The 24,810-nt window shown below is 46.2% G+C and overlaps 1 protein-coding gene across 2 annotated transcripts in view; it reads left to right on the top strand.

The window, feature by feature from the left end:
* Nucleotides 1-24,810, top strand: part of ABCB10 (ATP binding cassette subfamily B member 10) — a 945,933-nt gene that overhangs the window by 486,650 nt on the left and 434,473 nt on the right. For both annotated transcript variants that reach the window (XM_085611934.1, XM_085611935.1), the window contains exon 8: nt 10,875-11,084. In XM_085611934.1, the coding sequence (XP_085468060.1) occupies nt 10,875-11,084 (210 nt within the window). The remainder of the gene's footprint in view (nt 1-10,874; nt 11,085-24,810) is intronic.

Genomic DNA, 24,810 nt, shown 5'->3' on the forward strand with positions numbered 1-24,810 from the left:
GATTTTCTTAGCCTGAACAACTTTTCCCGGAATTTCTAGGGGGATGGGGGAATCACGGGCTAAGGCAATGGGATCAATTACAGTGGTTCTACTTGCCATTAGATTAACAGAATGTTCGAGGCATATGAGCTGCTGCAGTCACATTATTGCATTAGATCGCCGCCTAGTGTTGGGTCCAGATGTTGCACGTTGTTGTCTTGGAAGAGTCTTCGAGATCTCACGAGATAGGTGACTCCTCCCCTGGACTACAGTGCGCATGGACAGCTCCTCCATCGTCAGATTGTTTTTTTCCGCCATCGGGTTCGGATGTACTTCTGCGACGCCAACTTCGACTCCGAAGTTTTCAACATTCTTCACGGCAAATCCAAGTATCTCGATGGGATTGCTCTCCGGTCGATACCCTAGAACTCTACGAGACTTTATTTCTCATATTTCCATCGACGCAGGCCTCCGGGCCTATCGACGCCACTCGGGCCTCGGGCCCATGGAAAGGACCCCATTCAAAAAATGTCCCCAGTGTGGTGCTAAATACCCACACACGGATCATCACCCGGTGTGCAACAGATGCCTATCTCCGGAGTATAGAGAAGAAGACTGCTCAGCCTGCGCACTCTTCCGTTCCAAAAAGACAATCAGGAACCGAAGGGCCCATCGACAAGCGATGCATCGGCAAGCAGCGGCACCGGAACCGGACGATATCTTCGAGGACCCCTCGGATGCCGAGGACTTGGACGATCTACAGCTCGTCACAGTCGAAGAATCGGACTCAGATGACCCAATCCCATCGGGGCAGCACGTGAGTGCCGATGCCCCTGTCCCAATCACCCCACATAAGGCTCCGGTCAAGACATCGCCACAAGGCCTTCGTCACGATCGAAATATCCCTTCGGAAGCCCCACCCTCGGGCCCGGCTCCGAAGATAACCGAAAAGCCTTCCGGTAGCTCGGGACCGAGCAAACCGTATCTCCCTACACCCAAAATGCCTTTGGCGCCAAGAAAAACACATCCGGCTCCGGCGCCGAAAGACTCGACCGTTCCCAAAAACGTCGAGCCGAAGAAAAATATTGAGCCGAAAAAGTTAATCGACCCGAAAAAGACTAACAACTCCAAAAAGGTCACTGAGCCTAAAAGACAGATCGAACCCTAGAAAACGGTCGATCCGAAAAAGGACGTCGAAGTCAAGAAAGCTCCCGAACCGACCAAAAAGAAGGTTCCCGAGCCAGATAGGTCGAAGCCGAAGCCTACAAACCCCTCGACTCCCAGCAAAAAACACCACAAATCTTCGGTGCCGAAACCACCAAATACAGAGGAGGAGCTGTTTTTTCCGGATCCTGTCGATCCAAAACAGAAAAGAATCATCATAGACCCTAACACAGGTCATGTGGTGCTCCACAAGAGGAAAATTCATCCTGCATTACCCTCTCCTATTCCTCTGAAGAGGAAGGACATTGCTACCTCTCCTATTAGGCCTCTCACCCCTCCTCCTCTCTCTCCTATTCTACCTTATGTGCCATACACACCCCCCATGCCTCCACAGCCTGTTGGGGTCCCAGATGATGACACAGATAATGATCCACAGGACCCTTATGGCGATCCTGATGACCCAAACCCTAACCTGGACACATGGGGAAACCCATATTCACCAGATAACACACCTCTTCTGGACCCCACACCATACCCCTCCAAACCATCCCCTCCTGATGACACCATTGCTTTTCATCAGTTAGTGGACAGGGCTGCTAGTTTCCACGGGGTAGATATGCATGCTGACCCTCTAGAAGAGGATTTCTTGCTGGACACCTTCCCAACCACAGAAAGAAGTGCCCGCACTTTACCCATGCTCAAAGGAGTTTTAAAACATGCACCAGAAATATTCAAAGACCCCATTAGGGCTAGGATACTCAACCCTAGACTGGAAAAGAAATATAAAGCAGCACCCTCCGACCCTACATACATCAAGGGTCAACTACAGCTAGACTCTTTAGTGGTTGCCAATGCACGAAAGAGGGCAAACTCACAAACCACTGGCGATGCTGCACCACCAGAAAAAGAGTCCAAACTACTGGAGGCCTCAGGGAAAAGGGTGGCTTCACAAGCAGCCAACGCCTGGAGAATAGCTAACACACAAGCATTGTTAGCTAGATATGACAGGGCACACTATGACAAACTAGAGGAGCTACTACAACATCTCCCTGACCCATATAAACAACAGGCAACTGATCTTATCCAAGAAGGAAAGTTCATCACTGATGCCTCGATAAAGTGTGCTCTAGATGCAGCTGACACAGCCTCTAGAACAGTCAATACAAGCGTAATGTTAAGAAGACACGCCTGGCTTCGCATATCAGGTTTCAAACCTGAGGTGCAAACCACTATTCTCAATCAACCCCTTAACCACGATTTCCTGTTTGGGCCTGAAACAGATGTCCTACTAGACAAGATGAAGAAGACTACTGACACCGCTAAATCTATGGGTGCACTACAGTCTTACCAATCCAAACGTTCGTTTCGTAGATCCTCCTATAGAGGTACAGGGAGAGGGAATAACACACAAACCTCTCAAACTTTCCAAACTACCTCTCAAAACACATTTCAAAAAGGCAGAGGAGGATATTGAGGAAACAATACTAAAGGCAGAGGTAGAGGTAACAACAACAACCGTACCTCCACCACTCCCAAACAGTGACCTCCTACACCTGCCTCCAGACCACTTAACACCAGTCGGAGGCAGATTATCACAGTTCCTACCTGTCTGGGAATCCATCACAACAGACAGGTGGGTGAAGCAAATTATCCATTCTGGTTACTGTCTGGAACTTACATCTACCCCACCCAACATACCACCCAAACACTGACCAATGTCAGAGGAACATACCATGCTATTGCAACAAGAGGTCTTAGCAATGCTACAAAAGCACGCTATAGAACCGGTTCCCCTGCAGCAACATGGAAAAGGAGTTTACTCCCTCTATTTCCTAATCCCCAAAAAAGACGGCTCCCTCAGGCCCATTCTCGACCTTCGTCCCCTCAATCACTACATACACTCAGATCATTTCCACATGATCACACTTCAACAAGTACTACCACTACTACAGCAAGGCGATTTTCTCGCCACGCTAGATCTCAGACGCATACTTTCATATACCCATTCATCCCGCGCACAGGAAATACCTCAGATTCGTAGTGCAGGGACAGCACTACCAATTCAAAGTCCTACCCTTCGGGGTAACAACAGCACCAAGGGTGTTCACAAAATGTTTGGCAGTAGTGGCAGCACATCTACGGAGACAACATATTCACATGTTTCCATATCTAGACGATTGGCTGATAAAGGCCAAATCACATCACCAATGTCTGCAGCACACTGTGACCACAATCCATCTATTACACAATCTGGGATTTTCCCTCAACTACCCCAAATCCCATCTACAACCCTCCCATATACAGCAGTATCTGGGAGCAACAATAGACTCCACAGTAGCAAAGGCTTACCCAGCTCCAGCCAGGATACAGAACATTCAAGCTCTGATCCAAAGATTCCAACCTCAGACTCTCTTGCCAGCAAGGGTGTTTATGCAACTCATAGGCATGATGGCATCTTGCATATTCATAGTCCCACATGCTCGGCTACAAATGCGTCCCATACAGGAATGCCTAGAAACACAATGGAACCAGGCTCAAGGGAAACTAAACGACCTAGTGTTGGTAGACAGTCGTACCCATCGCTCTCTGCAGTGGTGGCCCACACAAAACCTTTCAAAAGGGCGACTGTTCCAAGAGCCAGTTCCACAGGTAGTGTTGACAACAGACGCATCACTCACAGGGTGGGGAGCCCATCTACTTCAACATACAGTGCAAGGTCTATGGACACCGCACCAAAAGATACACCACATAAACTACCTAGAATTACTAGCAATATTTCAGGCAATGAAGGCCTTTCAAAAGCACATAGCCAACAAGACTGTCCTAGTCCGGACGGACAATATGACAGCAATGTTCTACATACAGAAACAGGGGGGGACCCACTCTCTGCAGCTTTCACGCCTAGCGCAAAGCATATGGAGATGGGCCATTCCACAAAACATCCATCTTCTAGCAGAACATCTCCCAGGAGTGAACAACCAGATTGCAGACCTATTGAGCAGACAGTCAACAGATCCACGAATGGGAACTTCACCCAGAGGTCCTACTCCCGTTCTTTCAAGCATGGGGACACCCAGACCTAGATCTGTTCGCCACAAAAGAAAACGCAAAATGCCCATCCTTCGCCGCCAGGTTCCCACACCCGCAGTCGAAGGGCAATGCGATATGGATGAACTGGTCAGGCAGATTTGCATACGCTTTTCCGCCAACCCCACTCATTCCATTAGTGGTACGCAAACTAACGCAACAAACACTTACAATGATCCTGGTTGCTCCCACATGGGCACGACAACCATGGTACATGACACTCCTAGAACTCTGTCGTCCCTCATCAATGACTACACCGCGCTCCAAAACAACTCACACAGAACCATGGAGAGATACAACACCCAGACCCCACTCAAATGAACCTAGCAATCTGGCTCCTGAAGTCTTAGAGTTCGGATACCTTAACCTGCCTCCTGATTGTATGAATATCATCAAAGAGGCAAGACGTCCCACTACCAGAGCCTGTTATGCAAACAAGTGGGAAAGATTTGTTATTTACTGCCAAAATAATCAAATCAATCCTCTGGACGCTTCTGTCCAAAACATAATTTGTTATCTGCTACACTTACAAAGATGTAATCTAGCATATTCATCTATAAGATTACACCTAACTGCTATTGCAGCCTACCTTCAAAACAGACAACACGTGTCTCTTCCGCATACCACCTATTAAGGCGTTTATGGAAGGACTCAATAGAGTCATCCCTCCAAGAGCTCCACCTTCCCCAGTCTGGAATCTTAACATTGTACTTACTAGACTTATGGGCCCACCTTTTGAGCCTCTACATTCTTGCGAATTACAGTTCCTAACATGGAAGGTGGCCTTCCTTATAGCAATTACTTCGCTCAGAAGAGTAAGTGAATTGCAGGCACTGACAATTCAAGAACCTTTCATGCAAATACACCAAAATAAGGTAGTTCTCAGGACAAACCCTAAATTCCTATCTAAGGTCATAACTAGTTTTCACATTAACCAATCAATTGAGTTACCGGTCTTTTTTCAAAAACCACAGTCAGTAGCGGAAAGGGCACTCCACACACTGGATGTCAGAAGGGCCCTACTCTACTACATAGACAGAACTAAACCATTTCGAAAGACAAAACAGTTGTTTGTGTCTTTCTGTCAACCTCACAAGGGTAACCCTATCTCAAAGGCAGGGATAGCCAGATGGATAGTTAAGTGCATACAAATATGTTATCAAAAAGCTAAACGCACATTAACTATTCCCCCAAGAGCACATTCCACGCGCTAAATGGGGGCATCCATGGCTTTTCTAGGGAATATCCCCTTAGAACACATTTGTAAGGCAGCTACATGGTCTACCATACATACCTTCACTAAACACTATTGTGTTGATGTGCAAGCCAAACAACAAGCTTCTGTAGGTCAGGCTGTCCTTAAAACACTTTTCCAAACTACTGCAACTGCCACCGGTAACCACCACTAGAGGAGGAACTGCTATACAGTCTATGCAATAATGTGACTGCAGCAGCTCATATGCCTCGAACGGTAAATGCTACTTACCAGTATGCATCTGTTCTTGGCATGTAGAGCTGCTGCAGTCACATGCCCACCCTCCTCCCTGGTGCCGGGCACAGTTGCAGTACTATCTTATTTAGATACATTTACATGGACACCTTTTCTTTCTATTACTATCCTCCATCTTTGCCACAATGGCGAAAAAACAATCTGACGATGGAGGAGCTGTCCATGCGCACTGTAGTCCAGGGGAGGAGTCACCTATCTCGTGAGATCTCGAAGACTCTTCCAAGACAACAACGTGCAACATCCGGACCCAACACTAGGCGACGATCTAATGCAATAATGTGACTGCAGCAGCTCTACATGCCAAGAACAGATGCATACTGGTAAGTAGCATTTACCTTTCTGCCATGATAGGGTAGTTTAGTTGACTGTCAGCTATCTCATGGCAGTCCGATAGAATTTCCTCAATGCGGTCCAGTGTCTCATGGCAGCCAGCTCCTAGGGATTTCTTCTTCTTTTTAGTATTTTCGATGCCCTGGACCCTTTCTTGAACCTTCCTTTTACCCATCTAGCTCTGAACGACAGGCAGGATTATAAATAAGAAAATGTTTTTAAATTACTCACTAACACACTCTAAAATAGAGGGCAGAAAGTAGGATAGAGGTAGTGGAACCTAATAAAGTAAAAGAATTTGTCTAGCTCAGACAGTCTACATCTATCTCAAGCGTTCTCCCCACACCCCAATGCAGAGATGAATGCTGTATAGACAAATCAGATAATTTTAGATCCCATAACATCAGTTAAAGCTCTACAAACCCCTGCTACCTCCCACACATGCCAGTTTAACAATGCCTTAGGATAATCAATGCCTTGTGGAACAAGCCTGAGTACTTTCTGGACCACCAGGTCAAACAGTTTTTTCAGTACCTTCAATCCGTTGGGAGTACAGGGAGTCCAGGGGTGCAATAAATACAGCTGTAAGGGGAGATCAAGGTCAGGGAGAAATCCAAAGACAAGGGGGGTGGCTCTGCCCTGCCTCTTCCTGGCACTGACGGACAAGGACGGGCCCGCCCTTGGCCCAGGCTTCGCCCGCGTGCATCCCACACAGTGGGAGCCCTGACGAGGATTTATGCGCCGGCTGGCACGAGGGTAATGCGCGGCTCCTGCCGGGAATCTGCTATGCCCCCAGGGGCTTGTAGTCCTGTGGCGGTAGCAGTGTGACGAGGTGCGGCAGGCAAGGAAAGAGTAACTGGGCGTCCCGCGCCGCGGGAGTCCTCACGAGGCTTTATGCGCCGGCTGACACGAAGGTAATGCGCGGCTTCTGCCGCGATTCCGCTATGCCCCCTGGGGCTTGTAGTCCTGTAGCAGTGTGACAAGGTGCAGCAGGCAAGGAAAGATTAACTGTATGCATCATGATTGCCAGTTCATGTGCGCTTGAATAGGCCAGTGTTGGGTACGGTGTTAAGGCTTCATCAGTTTGTTAGTAAAAGTTATGTCAGATTTCATAGGTTTGATATTATAAAGAAACAAAGTCAGCTGTACTTATTGTGAAAAGCAGGTATCAAAGACTACAGGCTTTTAGGATAGATTGCTATACCAATGTGCTAAAGCCTGGTGGCAGGTATTTTGTTACATGGAATCAGACTTATTACCTTAGCAGGCTAGGGTTTTGTTGCTGGTGACACACCCGAACAAATATGTGGGTGGCAGATAATCCTTATAAGGCTGTATTAGTATGGATACTATATTGATTTAACAACTGCGTTTTGTACATATTTGTAATTTTATTATGGTATGCCTGATAGTTACCTTGTGGGAAGGTTTATAACCACCAATGTAGGGCTGAGTCGGCTATGGTGACATGCCAATGATAACAGTTAGGGAGAGGCCTGAATGGTTCCATAGGAAGAAATATTTCTGATGACATAGATCTGATCTGTTTGTTATGATAAACGCTATAGGCATGACATATTGATTGTGAAACATGTTAAAATCAATAGGTATGTAGTTAATGGTGGATTGTTATTTCTCTGTATTAAATACTACAGATGTATGTTGTTAAATGAAATGTCACAAATTATATTTGTAGGGAAGGATGTTGGTGTTAGGCACTGCCTCCTACAAGCCGTAGGGCGAAAGAAGATTTGCACTGTAATAATTCTTTCTAGAATTTCTTCCCAGATGTCTGCCAGGATCTTGTAACAAAGAAAATCATTAAATCATCGAACCCTCCATGTATATAAACACATATCTATACAGGTACATTGATGCCCTTTGGGTGAACTCTGCTCTGCCATTGGTCTGTCTGTCATTTACAATCTGCTTCCATCTGTGACTTTGTTATGCATGGGATAATAGTTCATTACAAAAAACAGTGGACCCTAGTAGTTGGGGGATTAAGATAAGGATAGACACAAACTAAATAGTATTTATGTCCTTTGTCCACCCGGACAGGAATTTATTTGGCGATGCACAAAATCAGAAAGTAATGTCAAGGGGGCACAGCCCGTGACCTACAGTGAACAAGACAAAACAACAAATATAGGCAACAGCGAGCAAATCGGTCTGTATACTTATAATCAGTGAAAAGACTTGATTATAATTTGAGTGACCATTGTACATAGCATTCACAAGCATATTCAGTACATATGATCCTATTGTGTCGACGACGTTTCGATGCCGAAAAACAAAATAAATGGCATCATCTTCAGGACAAATATATAAATCATGTTTGTCTTGGAATTATAAACAATTTGCCTTTCATGCTACATACAAACAACATTTGTTGAGAAAAAATAAGGGAGAGAAGGGAAAAACACTGTAAATACGAGGCCAGGCATGTTAATTTAGAACAGAAGTGACATGGATAAAATTAGTGATACGGTTTGCACCAAACGGACTGTTCTTTTCAGGCATGCTTAGTGCTAGAACAACAATGTCATACTGTGCACTAAACAATGGTGCAGTCACTATATTTTGATAGTGAAGTGTGTTTAGGAACTGTGATCGGTGCTCGGCGTAGGCGGCGAAAAATAGAATAGGAGCTATCAACATGTTTAAAAAAAGACGGCGCAGTGCGGGAAGATATTAAAAACCAAAGTTCCATTTGGGAACAATAGGGGAACCAGGTGAATTAAAAACCAGATCATTACATATGGCGCAGTGCGAGACAATATTTAGAATAAAGGTGAAAGGGTCAAAGTTGACCGGTGCATTAGCGAAGACTTAACAGTGCTGGGTACACAGTTGTCTATATAGTGATTAATCTGGTGTAAACGGCGCATTTGCATGAGAGGAAAAAGGTATTACCAAGGCTGGTCCATAAAGAGGGGAAGGTAGTTCAGGTAGAGAAAGATTAAGACCTATGGGGAAATTTAACAATCATAAATATAGTGCATTCAGGGCAGATTGGGCGTGAGAGAAGGGGGCAGAGTATAATTACCATCAGTGGTGCGTCGATATCAGGATATCCCGCGTATTTATCAAGGAAACCGTCCAATTCACGGCTCACTGGGGAAAGGAAGCGCGGGCATTATTCAAATTAAGTGACAGTGGGGCTGGAGCAAGGCTGTGCGGGTTAGGGATTGTATACTAACAGTGGTGCCGGTTGCAGAATCGCAGGACTCGGCATCTCTGGCGGGGATCGCTGTTAGACTGTACTAAGAGAACCGGCTATAAAACTAGCAAGAAGAATGTGGTCTGGAAAAATAAAGGAGGGACTAATGCTGACTGTGTGGGGGCCATATTGGAATGGCAGTCAGATAGCTAAGACGCGGTGGCCATCTTGGAGTGGTGAATAAGAGATCGTGAAATAGTGGTGGTGGTGACGTGAATTACAGTGAAAAATTTCAAAAACTGTTTGGAATTATACATTCAAAATAACAATTCAGCTATTAAGAAATGGATACAGAAAATCACACTGAGAGAATATTTTCTATACAAGGATAGAGACAAAACATTTCTACAGTGTTTTTCCCTTCTCTCCCTTATTTTTTCCCAACAAATGTCGTTTGTATGTAGCATGAAAGGCAAATTGTTTATAATTCCAAGACAAACATGATTTATATATTTGTCCTGAAGATGATGCCATTTATTTTGTTTTTCGGCATCGAAACGTCGTAGACACAATAGGATTATATGTACTGAATATGCTTGTGAATGCTATGTACAATGGTCACTCAAATTATAATCAAGTCTGTTCACTGATTATAAGTATACAGACCGATTTGCTCGCTGTTGCCTATATTTGTTGTTTTGTCTTGTTCACTGTAGGTCACGAGCTGTGCCCCCTTGACATTACTTTCTGATTTTGTGCATTGCCAAATAAATTCCTGTCCGGCTGGACAAAGGACATAAATACTATTTAGTTTGTGTCTATCCTTATCTTAATCCTCCAACTACTAGGGTCCACTGTTTTTTGTAATAAGTTAACACCCAAGGTCCCTAGTGTATTACCTTCGGGTTCCCTTGTCTCTCATAACTCCCTGGGATAATAGTTCAGCACACATGAGTCATCAGCTCTCTTGCACTGTGAATGATGGCTCTTTCTGATCACATGTGTATATCCTCCTGAACATGAGTGCTGCAGTGTCAGGGCTGGTTGGCCAGTCCTTTGGTTTTCAATGTTCTCCTTTTACAGTTTCTCTTTCATTTTTTTGCTTTTCTTTTTATTTGAATATTTCGTAAGATCCTACAGTTCTACAGGCAGATATATTAGATCACGTGCCTCTTTTTTCATCTGCAATGTGCCACATCTCACATGGCCACTTCCTCTAAACCAGTAGACCATAATAGAGGTGAATTCCAACCGATTTTGCTATTCTCTGAATTCTTACCAAATAGTATTGTCTAGCTGGAATTTGAGTTTAATCCTGTTACAGTATGATAACAATGTTATATTTGTGCTAATTATAGCACGATATTGCGCCTCCAGTTGACATATTTCCGAGTGATTTTTTTCCAACTGTACCTTACAAAGGTATCCTTATCATCTGAAATAGCCAACCTTGATCTAATTTCCACAATTTCTTAAGCGGATTTGTTTTTTCCGTAGACAATGCCTTTGCAAAATGTATTTACAGGAGCTCTCCCAACTCCTTTTCGTCTGATTTCTATTACTGAAACACTATACTAAAGTATTACCAGTACCCATAAGCAGGCATTTTTGTTGATTTCATTAATTTATTGTCTCTTACAGAAGGGGTTGTTCTCCGTCCAGAATCTTTCAGAGGTGCTCTCGACTTCCAAAATGTCCACTTTGCATACCCAACCCGTCCAGAAACCCCAATTTTCCAAGGGTTGGATCTTTCCATTCCAGCAGGCTCAGTGATGGCTGTGGTTGGCCCAAGTGGCTCGGGCAAGTCAACGCTGATATCACTGTTGCTAAGATTGTATGATCCATTTTCAGGTAGGTTCTTATTTAACGTGTATTTAGGAAACTCAGAACGTTACCCATTTATTTGCATATGTTTATATGTTTAGCTATGCAACTTTAATACATGGCATTTTAAATCTGTTCTGGGGACCATCCATGTTTCACTTCAAATACCTCACTGAATTGAACAATGCACCTACCATTTGATGCCTGGAGCTGTAAGAAGGAAAGGCAGTTCCTTTCGTTTGCTTCCGATTTATTTAGATTTTTTGAGATTTGCGTTTATGGATGCAAAATAACATGTCTGGTTCTGTTAGTTTCTCAGGTAACAGACACAGTTTTATATGCACTGGTAGATAGCTACTGTGAGTAACCTAGCTAATCTGCATCATGGGACACTAACTCATAATAGCTTTACAGATTTTAGGCCTTTATCTATTTTATTTCATTTCTCTATTGAGCCTTGAGCTGCATTTGTTTTTGTCACTTGCTTGTAAATTGCCTGGTTCTATTATCTCGGTTAATCTGCACACTATGTCCTAATTATCTTCTTTAATAGAGCAATTTTAAAAACTGTTTATTTTTGCAGTTTTTCATAGTGCAAACATGACTCGGGCATCGAGTGTGTTAGAAAAGAGCAGACACAAGATACAGATACTGATAAATCAAAAAAATTAAAACCTATATAACAGAGTAGACCGTTTCCTATTCTCAATTAAAGTGGCTTTGGAACAAGGGGATTTTCAGTACCTTTTGGATAGTTGGCAGACAGGGATTGGGGTGTACCTTTGATAGTTGTGAATTCCCTGTTCTTGTGGCACTGAGTTCTGGGGAGGATCAATACAGACCTGGAGCAGATTATCTTAATTTTTTCGGACTCAGCCAGAAGGGTTTGGTACCCAGAGCACCTGAGTATTTGTCTTCTGATCAGGCAACCACTTTGGGAGGATCACCTTTCTCAGCAACTGGGAAGGGTCTTGCATCCAAGTGTCTAGAACCTACATCTCCATGCATGGAGATTGAGTGGCAGCAATTGAAAGCATTTGGCTTGCCGACCGAGGTAGATAATGTCATCTTTGCGCCCAGAGGCTGTGAGACAGTGCCCTCTTTCTGGATGGTTGCCCCCATTTTTTGCTGAATTGCTGATGTACTTTGACTGAGTGTGCCCTAGGCTCCTGCTAATCAGGTACACAGGGCCTATGTTCTTTCCCTAAAACTGCTTTGAAGCCTAAACCCAATTGGCATCTATGGCCACAGGTCAGCCCCTGGTAAACTGTACCACAGGTACCCAGGGCACTGTGACCAGAGAAGGCCTCTAAGGGCTGCAGCACTTGTTGTGCCACCCTTAGATGTCCTGTACCTTGATACTCACACACTGTCTTTTCAGGCTGCGTGTCTTGGTGCAAAACAAAGTGAAGAGTGGACATGGCACACATCCCTGGCATAGATCAGTCACCCCTCTAACTGCGTTCACTTTACCATTGGTGAGGGTACAGGTGCATGAGCCCTGTACCCCTACAGTGTCTAAGTCCATTCTTAGACATTGTAAGTGCAGTGCTGTCATTAAGAGTATATGGTGCTGGGAGTTTGTCATTACGAACTCCACAGCACCATAATGGCTACACTGAAAACTGAGACGTTTGGTATCAAACTTCTCAGCACATTAAACTCACACTGATGCCAGTGTGGAATCTAATGAAAAATACACACAGAGGGTAGCTTAGAGATGCCCCCTGAAAACTAACCCACCACTAGTGTCCAGGCTGAGTGGCTGCTTTCAGCTGTCACCACCAGATATGTTTCTGGACCCCTGGGTGGAGCGCCTGCTGCTCTCTGGGACCTGAAACAATGCACATCCTGGGATGAGGTGCCAAGCCTCCTTCCCCAGGATGGGCACGGTTCATGAAGGGTAAGCTTCAAAGGCTTTGGGTCTTTGTGAGCTTCCCCAGGCCAATTGCTGCTTTCAGCAACTGGTCCCCGCTGGTTCTGACCCCCACTTTTGGCGGGAGAACCGGCGGGAAAAACAAGTAGGGAAGAGAGTTGTGCCCACCTCTGCCAACTCCACCCCTCAGGTGGGGGAGGGGAGGTGAAGCACAACTCTCAGTCCACGCCATCTTGAAGATGGGGGACTCAGCCAACCAGGCACATGCCCCCTCCCACTGAAGGGTGGCATAATAGGGGGTGTACCCACCCCAGGGAAGGGACCCATCGGTCCCTGCCTTTATACCTACCTGCAACACCCCTAAATCTAGTATTTAGGGGCACCCCTGAACCTTGTTTCCTCAGAGCCAGACAAGAAACCAGAAGAAAAGAAGGACTGAACAGCCGTGCAGAAGCTAACAAGAGGAAGACGCCCTCTGGTTTGGCCCCACCCCCACCGGCCTGTCTCCCCCTCGAACCTGCTCCTGCAAAATCCCGGTGTTTCTTGCAGCCAGCAACCTCAAAAACCCCAGAGGAGCTGCCTGCCTTTACTTCCAAAGACTTCTTCTCCCGTGAACACCGGATTTGTTCACCTGCAACCTCTGGCAGCAGCCGGAAACCGCGAATTCGCACCTTCAGTCCACGGCCGGAGCGCGAGTGGGCAAACACCACGAGGAGGTCACCCCGGCAATCCTGAACTGAGATCCCTGATCTGCCTCAAGCCTCCAGCCGACGCCTGCAGTCTAAATCCAGAAGGCCCCACTAACCGCGACCAGGAGCTAGTAAGAAGATCCGACCCCAAAAGGCACCCATGCACCCGATGCCCCACGGCCTTGTGTGCTCAAACCAAGGTTGCCTAACCAACCTCTAAGTTCCCAACTTACCTCTCGAAGTGGTGGTCACACCCAGAAGTCCTTCGTCTCCCTGCAAACAGGAGGTTCTCCATTAGAAACAGGGCATCCGATGTCGAATCAGCAACCTGCACCCGCCTGCCCTAGTGCCGCTGGGGGTGCACTTTCGGTGCTAATTTGTTTCCCCATTTGCCCTGAGCTAAAGTCCAGGAGCTTTGCTCCCACAGCCCAGTGGCCTGCTTGCCAGTAGCCACTAACCGTATGCCTCCTATACCCCATTTGATAACATTGGGCCTCAACACTCTGCACCCGGCCGCCCTAGTGCCGCTGAGGGTGTAACAAGAGTGCACCACTGACCCTAGGAGACCCTGAGTGTACCCCCAGAACCTCAAATCCCACTACCGAATACTTACCCAAAAACCGATAACCATATTTAACTCCATAGGATAACATTGACTCTTTTAAGTGTGGAGTTTTGAAACCTAAAGACATTCTTTAAAATTGTACGATATAACAAAAACACTTCTACTCACCTGATTACAGGAAATGTCCCAGTGCTGCATCCAGGCAAACAGTCAGAAAAGTAATCCAAAAGTAACTTACCTGCTATTTTACTGAAAATCCCATTCAAGTCTATGTACTGTATTTACAAGTGATTGCATTACTTGAAACAATACTGTAAGTCAAACCATAGTACATTTACAATTGCAATTGAACTGTATTACAATCAGAATTTACTACTGCAAAGTATTTATTGCTTACCTGTGCCAGGCTTGCTTGGTTCTAGAAATAAAATAACTAAAAGAATATTTTTATACAAAAACAATTGGTCTGAATTTCAGTCTTTGAGTGTGTGAATTAATTTGCTTACTGAGTGTGTACAACAAATGCTGAACACTGTCCTCTGATACTGCCTTACTGCTCGACCACACTACCACAAATAGAGAGTAAGGTTCTATCTAACTTTGCCTCTGCCGACCTTTGGGGTTCCATTTGACTCTGTGCACACCATACCTCACTTCAGTATAGTATATACAGAGCCAGCTGCCTACATTGGTGCATCAGTGGTGGGGATACACAACTTTGCATTTGTTGTACTACTTTATTACCACCTGATCACACAACAGAACTCTTAAATTGTCTTTAGAATTCAGGTTTTTCAAATTAGCTTATTTTGCTAAATTACTAAGTCTTGTTAGGGCCTTGGTTAAGTCCCTTTAAAATTTATTAAGGTTCTATCTTACTTTGCCTATGCCTACCTTTGGGGTTCCACTGGACTCTTTGCACACTATACCTCACTTTGGTATAGTATACAGAGCCAGCTTCCTACAGAGGCCCTTCCACAAAGTCATTCTAATCTTGGCAGTGGGATACATTTGTTGTCTGATACGGTGTCTGAAACATTGGCCCTCACAAGATACATTTTTTAATGTTCTTTTGTTTCATTAGCCCAGCAAGGGCTTGCGGTGGGCACATTGAAAGATTATTTGTCAGTTCTTTCAGCCTTTCTGTGCTTGCCTGATCAACTGTTGTTGTTTATCTACAATTGTCATACACTTCATAAAGTTTTAAATGGTTTGACACACACTTATCCCATGTCAAGTCATTTGTTGTGCCACAATGGAACCTGAAGACTGTCTTAACGTTCGTGGTGCCCCAGTAGCTGCAGATTCACTCTCCCTTGCGTCCTACTGAGAGTCTAATTTAGATTTTGCTACCCCATTTGTTGTGTTGTGTTATGTTTCTGCATATCTACCATTTATTTTGCAGCCTGCTGTCTCGTTTTTAGGTCTTGCCTAGCGTTGCAGCGCTCATGCGATGCTCGCTCGGTTAGACATATTGTGAGAGCAGATTTCAGAAGGGGACTTGAAGCCCTGCCTATCATCTTCATTGGGCCGTGTCAGTGTTTATGCTAAACGCTGGCTTCCCATTGAAAATGGTGTGTGTGTGTGGTGTGTGTGCGCTCGTGCTCCTCCAGCTTCCTGTGATAAATACTGCTGGCTATCTGAGCTCACCCATTGCATAGTGATCCATCCAATAGGCAGGTTCATGCCTGTCTATGAACACCCAGCTATGATGTTTATCAGCTGTGCGCTCAATAATACTTCTTTAGATCAGGGACAGAGAGGCCCCCTTCAAACACTCATCTCTGAGGTTTGCATAGGGCAATCCTAGGGCTGCCCCTATTCCACAGGAGTTTACGTATTTTTCTATCCACTTTCTGGAAAAAGAGGCAGCTCCATCATTTCAAATAGGACATCCCTGCCCATCAAGGACACTGGTGGTTTCCTCCAGTGTGCTACATGGCTCTGACGTTTCTCAAGTTGTGGGAGCAGATTATCAGTCAGGAAATCATCCTGCAGTGCCCGATATCCTGATGTCCGGGTATTTAAACCTGTCTTTTACCTCCAGGGTTATTCTCCCTGCCAGGACGGAGGGAACGTCCCCTGAGATAGGGAAGAGGAGATACTTATTACAGTTAATCTGGTACCCGGAATAGCTGCAACAGCTTTCATATGTGAAGCAGTCTATGGACCGTATTGTATGGCTGAGTGGCATATAATAAAATATATCGTCTGCGTCCAGAGATATACATTCATCCCAACACCCATGATACCAGACACTAAGAGATCTTGACTAACACAGGCAGCTAGTGGCTCAAGCGCCAGCACAAATGCCATCAGGGTGTGATAAAGATTGATCCATTCTCAAAAGCGTGGGCCAAAGCCCAGCCTTGACATGGCTGAACATGTACGGCCATTCTATACTGTCGAATGCCATTTGCACATCTAGTGAGAGCAGTACTGCCTCCTCCCTCGGGCCATGACCATTTGGAGCACCTTCTATAGACGTCGAAGGTTCGGCCTAGTACTTCTGTGTGGTATAAAACCTGATTGGTCCAGGTGGACCACGGATGATATCACCGTACTGAGCCTGGTTGCTTGGATCTTGGCATATACCTTGGCTTCTAAATTCAAGAATGATATGGGCCTATAAAAGCTTCATTCGTCTGGGGGTTTACCTTTTTTTTTAGGGATGACAACACCCCCCTCCTAGCCATCTGGAACATGTTAAGCATATGTTGTGCAACCTTTTCAGTCACTATTATATAGCTCCACTGGGAGGCTGTTTGGCCCAGCGGCTTTACCAGATTGTATGTCTCAGATGGCACCTTCCACTTCCTCCACTGTTAACTCCTGCTCCAGGTCCTGTGTCTCTTCAGCTGGCAATGTCGGGGGTGAAATATCACGTAGAAGCTCAGGGCAGTCAAGCCCAGACCTAATCAAATCAAAGTGGTGGCATAGAGTTTTTCATAATAGTTAGAAAACGCTTCAGCTATGGCCTTCCCAGTCCTATGTACTGTTCCTTCAGATGTGCAAATTTCTAGTACCCATTTTCTCTCTCTGTCCCTCCTTTCCAGCCAAGCTATCCTTTTATTCGCTTTATCCTCTACATCATAATTCCTTCTCTGTGTCGCCCTCTCCTGTGCTCGGGCCTCATATTCGTTAAGACTCCCAGTTCACGTTGTTTAAGCAAAGTTGGTGCCTTAGGGGATAGTCCAATATCCTGTTACACAGCACCCTGGCCTCCAGCTGTCTTATCTCCCTTTCAATATCTTCGCACTTGAGTCTACATTCCTTCCTGCCACCTATCAGAGCCTGAGCATGCCCTAGAATGACAGTCTTCTAAGCCTCTCGTAGCGAACATGCAGAGTCAAAAGGCCCCTCTTTCTCCTGAATATCTTGATCCGTTCATTCCCTGATTTGCTATACGAATGCCTTGTCCTTAAAGTACCATGGATCTATTCTAGCGGGCAGGGTGATGTCTTGTGAAGGGCACAGTAGCTGCACTTCGACCGGGGAATGCGGTCATATGCCACGTGCTTTATGCGCCACGAAACCGCCGTGAATGCGTACGGTGCGTAAGGATATGATCTAATCTGGAAAAGCTACCATGCGCTGCGGGAAAGTATGTGTATTGTCCTGCCGTTGTGTTGTACTCACGCCACAAGTCCACCAGCCCCATCACTTCAACAAACGCCCTTACGGGCTCTGGTCCAACACTAATACGGCTCCCCAACTCTCTGTCTCTTTCCGGATTCAAGTCAGCGTTCATGTCGCCCATTACCCAGTGTACCCTGTGACCTCTCTAATAGTAGATCTCCGAGTGCTGGCAGTGTAACGGCATGAAAGCATGGCGGTATATAGGCCGAGCAGGGATTTATTGTCTGACCCTCCCATGTGCCTGTTAATGCACCGTATCTGCTTAGACGGTCATGCCCCGTTCGACTCTGGATAAATGGGGTAAATGTCTTGCCCATTATGCCCACCCCCTTAGAGCCAGCCGTGTCACCTGTGTGAGGGGAGTGCACCAATATCTCTCCAGTGCTTGGTAGTTATTTACTTTCATGTGTGTGTCCTGCAGGATGACTATGTCAGGGGTGTGTCATCGGAGATGTTGTAAAACTATTGTGTGTTTAATCCTGTTACCAGGCCGTTGACATTCCATGTCATGACCTTCAAGGTGTCTCCCATACTGGTTTCCATTGAGTATGCCGCACTTGGTTGCCTATTGTCAAGCTGGCATGGTGAGTCATGTATCATGCTAGTGCCCTGGGAGGTGCATTCTTCTGTGGTATATGATAAGTTCCCCTACACTTAAATTCTGTACTAAGGTCAGTCCCTGAGTTTGTGTCCTCTGAGCTCAACAAAATAATACGAAACTTCAAAACAAAATCGAACACAGGTGCTGTTATTCCCAACAACATACCACCCCCACTGCTACCCATTCTCAATGGGTTTAAATCCACCCACCACCCCAACTTGCAGATTGCCTATTGCCCCATTGCTAACATGACTATTCTAGGGTGAGCTAGCACCTCCAACAGGGCCCCTGGTCACTACGCGATTGTGTTCCTTCACATCTATTTGTTTTCCTGCTCGTTTCCAGTGTAGCTGTCACCCTCCCTCCGCCCAGACCAGCCACACCTTATGTAATGTTGCAGGGCATTGAAGGATACTGACAGTTTTTAATATGGATGAGAGTCCAGTTTCCAGTGTTCAGGGCCTTTCAAATTCCAGCTTGTCAGTACATGGCCCTCGTTTGTCCTGTCTCCTTGGTCCCATCCCCAGTCGAGTGTGCTGGGTCCCCAATGCCACCATCTCCCCCGATCCTGTGCTTGTCTCTTCCATAGATCTTGTGGGGACCAGCGCCCCACCACCCGCCAACCCTCCAGCCTATCTAATGCCTGAACGGGTGTAGCAAAGTGGTAAGTTTTCTCCTCCACCACCACTCTGAGTCACACAGGGTAAAGCATCACATACTTAAGTTCTTTACTAGGCAGTTCTCACTTCACTGCCTCAAAGCTTTGGTGTGAAAATTTGGGATAAAAACGCACCATGGCATTTTCATAGTGTAGGTCTTTATGAGAGCGGGCTGCCTGGAGGACAGAGTCACTGTCCCGATAGTTCAGGATTTAGGCGATGGTTGTTTGGGGCGGGGCGCCAGGCTGTGGCTTCCGAATGTGTGCCCTCTGAAAGTAGAGAGACTTTGGGCCGCAGATGGTTAAGGATGAGGTCCTCCAGAAAGAGGTCAAGACTGGGGCCCCCTCGGGGAACCCACCACCCTTATGTTGTTTCGGCGTGCTCGCCCTTCCTGGTCCTCCAGTCTCTCTGCCATAATAGTATGTTGTTTTGTGAGGTGCTGCACCTACTCCTCCAGCCGCTTGCAAGTAGTCTGTAACTGAGTGATATTAGTTTCAGCTGGGGTGATTTTTTCAGAGATGTTGTGGAAATCTGCTCCAAGTAAAGGAACATCTGTGGTGACGGCCTCCAATTTCGCTTCAATCGTACCCTTTAATTCAGCAATGGCAGTCAATATACCGCTAAGCGAAAGCTCTCTACTCTTCACCTGAGCCTTTGCTCCTTCAGAGTCACTTGTGGACTGTTTAGAAACCGCATATTACGCCATCTTATTGGATTGGGCTGGTATTGTTCTTTTAGGCTTTACCATAGCCGCTCCAGACTCGAGGTGGGGGGTGTAGGGTGTTCACAGCCAGGTCATATCTTCTTCACAAACGTCCCGGGGACACTACTCCCTCGGCCGCCCTGACAGTCCAGCAAATCCCCGATCTCACCCGCCACCTCAGGTAGAGGGGTATGGCAACTTCAATTCACGGGTAAGACCAGGCCATCATGCCCCAGTTGTACGAGAAGACACCATTCTTCAGAACATGGCTCCCTCGTATCAACTCACTGTTGTATTTCTGGGTGACTGTAGGATATATGCAGGTCAGGTCGAGCAGACCAGTCACTTGAGGTCAGTGCCGCAACCCCTATCCGGACGTCCCCACCAGCTCTGCTGCTGCACACCCTCTGATTGTGTTTTTTTGTGGTTATTTTTTCCTCCCTTAGTTTTTCCTTTTTATGTTTAAGGCCCCGGTCTCAACCGGGGCCCTCCTTTACGTCCTCCACGGCTGTGTGTGTCTCCCTCAGCCGCTCGTTCCCTTCCCGGCCTGCTGCTCGGCTGGGCTCTACCCCCACTCAAAGGTCATGGACTCAAGCCTCCTCTGGCCTGGCCCCAGGCTATTGGCGTGACACACTGCCTCCGATCCCGCCAAGTCTCACTCGTCGCGGGGGATCAGGTCTCCAGTTGCCGCCGCGACCTCCGGTTACACTGGATGTACTTTATTTCATCCTCGGGCGGGCACTACTGCTCTCCGGCCGATTGTTGCCGCCCATCGTCGTTCGTTTAGGCCCCAATCGATGTCCGGGCCTCGCCCAGCTCCTCTCGACCGACTGGATGATGTGATCTCCCCATATTTCGTTGCCCCATGTGTTCCTGCTTTTTTTGGTGCGGTATTAGCAGGAGCGGATAGTAGTTTGGATGTTCGGGTCCCCCAATGCTGCATATTTTCTTATGGTATTTCTTCATTATGTTGTAGTTGTTACACATGGTAATACTGTCTGGGAAATATTTGATCTCATTAGTACGAGTTTAGCAACCAAATACAGGAATGGGCAATCAACAGATGGCCAGCTAATGTTTGTGAATAGACGTCCACTGCACGCAACCCATGTCAACACATTTTGAGTAACTTTTGATGCATTTAAACTAGAAACATTTTTGAAAAAATCTGCAGATTAAACAGCAGGTGGTAGATTATGTGGCAAACTCATGATTATGCATAAAAAAAACACTGCAGCAGAGATAGCCGGACACTCCTGAGGCTTGAGCCGGGAGCTGAGGTGGTTTTTGTCTGACTATTCTCGCTGCGCTTTTAATCTTTTAATCTTTTAAAATTGACCAACATTGTATTTTTATCTTGCCCATTTGCACTTATCCAGTATTTTTGCACTTGCCACATTGTAAACCCCGCTGCCTCCCTTACTTACCTCTGCGTTTGGGAGGGTGTTTCTGTGTGGTCCCGAGGGCCTGCCGTGCACAGGCGCGGCCGCCATCTTGGGTGAGGGTAGGGTTGCGGGCCAGCCTCCATACACCCCCAACGGAAGAGGGATTTAATGCGCGATGGCGCGAGCGCTCCGGTGGCGTGCCTAAGACAAGCCCGTCTGCGCCCGTCTGTGCCAGTCTGCGCCCCCGTCTGCGCCCGAACGGGCCCAGGGGCCAGGACCCATATACTCTCTACCCAGGATCGGATTAAATATATTAATGCTCAGCTCCACCAGCTTAATAGGGCACCGACAGCTAAATGCCTCCATCAGATGCGGTGCGACAAACTTGTGAAATGTTGCTCACACTGTTCATTTATTTTGCCTCCCCTTATTTCTTCTCCCATCGCTTGTCCAGTACACTATAAAATGTATCTACTTAATTGCAGATCTATGGCCAAATATCGTACAGAGATCTCGATGTTGCTACAGGAACTTACCCCAGATGTCATATTCCTAACTGAAACCTGGCTTAATTCCAGCTCAGACCCAGATATTGTGGAGACACTCCCTCAGGGATACCTAATACAGAGGGTGGACATAGCTATAGGTAAGGGTGGAGGCATCGCAATCATCTTTAAAGACTGTTTTACCTGTCGTTTACTAGGCAACCCTCTTATAGACTGTGAGAATATGCATTTCTCAATTGAATTTTCCCCCTATTGTCAGTTTCTGGCATCCTGATTTATCGTCCTCCTGGAGCAGAAGGTTCCTTCTGTAAAGGATTGGTAGAGACAGCGATTAATTTAGCCAGCATGTCCGCCAACTTTACTCTCTTAGGCGATCTTAACCTACATTTCGACGACCCAAAAGCGGTAACGGCTGTCGAATTGGTAGCAGACCTTGCGATCCTGCAGCTTTCACAAAAGGTCTCAAGGTAGGGTGACCAGACGTCCCCGTATTCCCAGGACGGTCCCCGTTTTGGAGAAGTGTTCCGACACTTTTCTCCAAGTGACTCAAATGTCCCTGTTTTCAAACAGTGTCCAGGTTAAACACAGAAATATCCCTGTTTTTCATTGTTCCGGTTGAGCATGCTCTCTTTGCACTGTTTACAGCATGTGTACTTCACTGAGGTGAGCGCAGTAGCAAGAAGGGAAATCCTTTGAAGAGAGACATTTTACACGCAGCGCCACCTACATCATCGTGCCAGCCAAAGTTTCTACTTTAGATAAAACAATATTTCTTCGTCCTGTAGCTTGTATTCATAGCCATACAAACAGGTAACATGACATCCCAGCAGTGACCACGCAAATGTGGGAGGACTGTGTGGTCGGCCAGCCTTTGCGACCCATAAGACCCTAAGGCAGTAATACCTGGAGAGAAGTGTTTTTTTTTACATTGGTCCATGGCTGCCATTTGGCAATTTAGCATTCCGCAGTTTACCTCCCATGCTTTTCTGTCATGAGCAACTAAGCAACATTGGTGAGTTGTACTTTACGTGGTGCTGGCGCGCAGCTATAGAAACGAGCATTGATAAAGCTAGTAAGTCTGGCGTTTTCTAGCCTGTGATGTTTTATTGATTTTTGGCAAATATATGCTATAGTCCTTAAAAGTGTCAATGTAATAAAAAGTACTAATGCTGCTTCGTAAAGGAGAGGGGTGACAATAAAAGACCGCGGATTTGTTGTCTGTAATGCTTCATCTCTGTCTGTGGAGGGAGCGGTCATTGTAGTCCTTTTTCTATGTCTGTGACAGCTGTCAAATAGTCCTACTTTTATGTCAATGGTTACTGCAAACTGTAGTCCTACTTCTATGTCTATGACCTGTCCCCGTTTTTTGTTTTGAGACTCTGGTCACCCTATCTCAAGGACTACGCACATGAAAGGACATCGTCTTGACTCCGTGTTCTCCAATGTGGAGAACCTCACAGGAGATGATCCCATCCCTGTCCCTTGGTCCGACCACTTCCTTATTCCTCTTTCTTGGTGTCCTGGGAACCTTATTCCGCAAGTCCAACCTTTAATGATTTTGAATAGACCCTGGTCTAAGCTCAATCCAGATAATTGGATTCAGGTACTGGAGAAGACCAGACCTATACCTGTTCCCTGTCCTATTGCAGCGGATAAAGATTTCTGCAGCTGGATTGATGATCCAAAACCCTGATGAAGAAAAAAAATAGTTCCCACAAATCCCCTTGGTACTCTGCGGAATTACGAGCTCTTAATCAAGGCTGTAAAGTACTTGAAAGGAGGTGGGGGAGGGATTTTTCCGATAGTAAGAAGATTGAATATAAATGAGCCATCTGCAAATATAGAGCAGGAATAAAGAAGCCACAAGCTTCGTTCTATGAGGATAGAATTCTTCAGGCCTCTAACTCCTCTAGAGAAACCTTCATGGTTATTAAAAAAATTATCAAAATTCCAGTTCCCCCCATCCCCCCGACATAGTGCAATCTATGCCCTATGCCGAGGCCACAGGTGATGATCAAGGTGTCTATCCTTCTGATCAGACGCTGGACTCCTTTCCCCCTCTGCCTTCAGAAACGCTTCTGACACTTTTCTCTCAGGTGAAAAATGGCTTTCCCAGGGACCCGGCCCCCATGAGCATCTTGGTTAAGGCGGCATCCACAATTGCCCCTGTTGTTGCAGAGGTGATTAATTCTTCACTTTATACAGGTATAGTGCCCCCGAATTGGAAAAGGGCTATGGTGAAGTCGTTATTGAAAAAACCCAACTTAGATCCGGAAGAGTTGGGTAACTATCGCCCTATTTCCCTTCTCCCTGGGATTGCCAAAATTGCAGAGAAATACGTGAACTCTAGGCTTTTCCAAGTTTCTGGAACTGCATGGGGTTCTGCATCCCTCTCAGACTGGATTCCATCCACGACACAGCACGGAGACTGCCCTGGTGGCTGTAGTGGAGGAAGGTAGAAAGATTGTGGATGCTGGAGGGTCGGCAACTATCATTCTTCTCGACCTAAGCGCTGCATTCGATACGGTAAACCATCCGACTCTGACCCACCGCCTCAAAAAAATAGGAATAGGAGGCATGGCCCTGAAATGGCTCTGTTCTTTTTTAGAGGATCGCGTCTTCCAGGTCTTTGAGGGAGATGTGAGCTCGTTACCTCAACCGCTGCTATGTGGCGTCCCCCAAGGATCTTCGCTAAGCCCCACCCTATTTAATATATATATGGCCCACCTGGCAGCTATTATAGCACCATTCGGAATTCAAATGGTAACTTACGCCGACGACACCCAATTAGTCGTTGCCCTTAACCAAACTACTCACCAGACTAAGGCCCTTTTCTTTTGTTTATCTGAGGTTTTAAGTGGATGACAGCCTCTAAGCTGAATGGCGAATAGACCGAGATTATGATTCTGGGGAATTCCAATCGTACCTTGGCTAAACCTTCGATTCGCTCACTGCACTGGCTGCCGGTGAAGGAGAGGGTTAATTTCAAAGCCCTTTGTATTGTGCACAAATCCCTTCAAGGGTATGGTCCCCCTCTTTTGGCACCCTTGATTCGGCCTTATATAGCCAACCGGAATCTCCGCTCCAATGATCTTCATTTGGTATCGATCCCGAAAGTTAAGAGGACCAG

Source organism: Triturus cristatus, chromosome 6 (assembly GCF_964204655.1).
Source record: "Triturus cristatus chromosome 6, aTriCri1.1, whole genome shotgun sequence".
Lineage (NCBI taxonomy): Eukaryota > Metazoa > Chordata > Amphibia > Caudata > Salamandridae > Triturus > Triturus cristatus.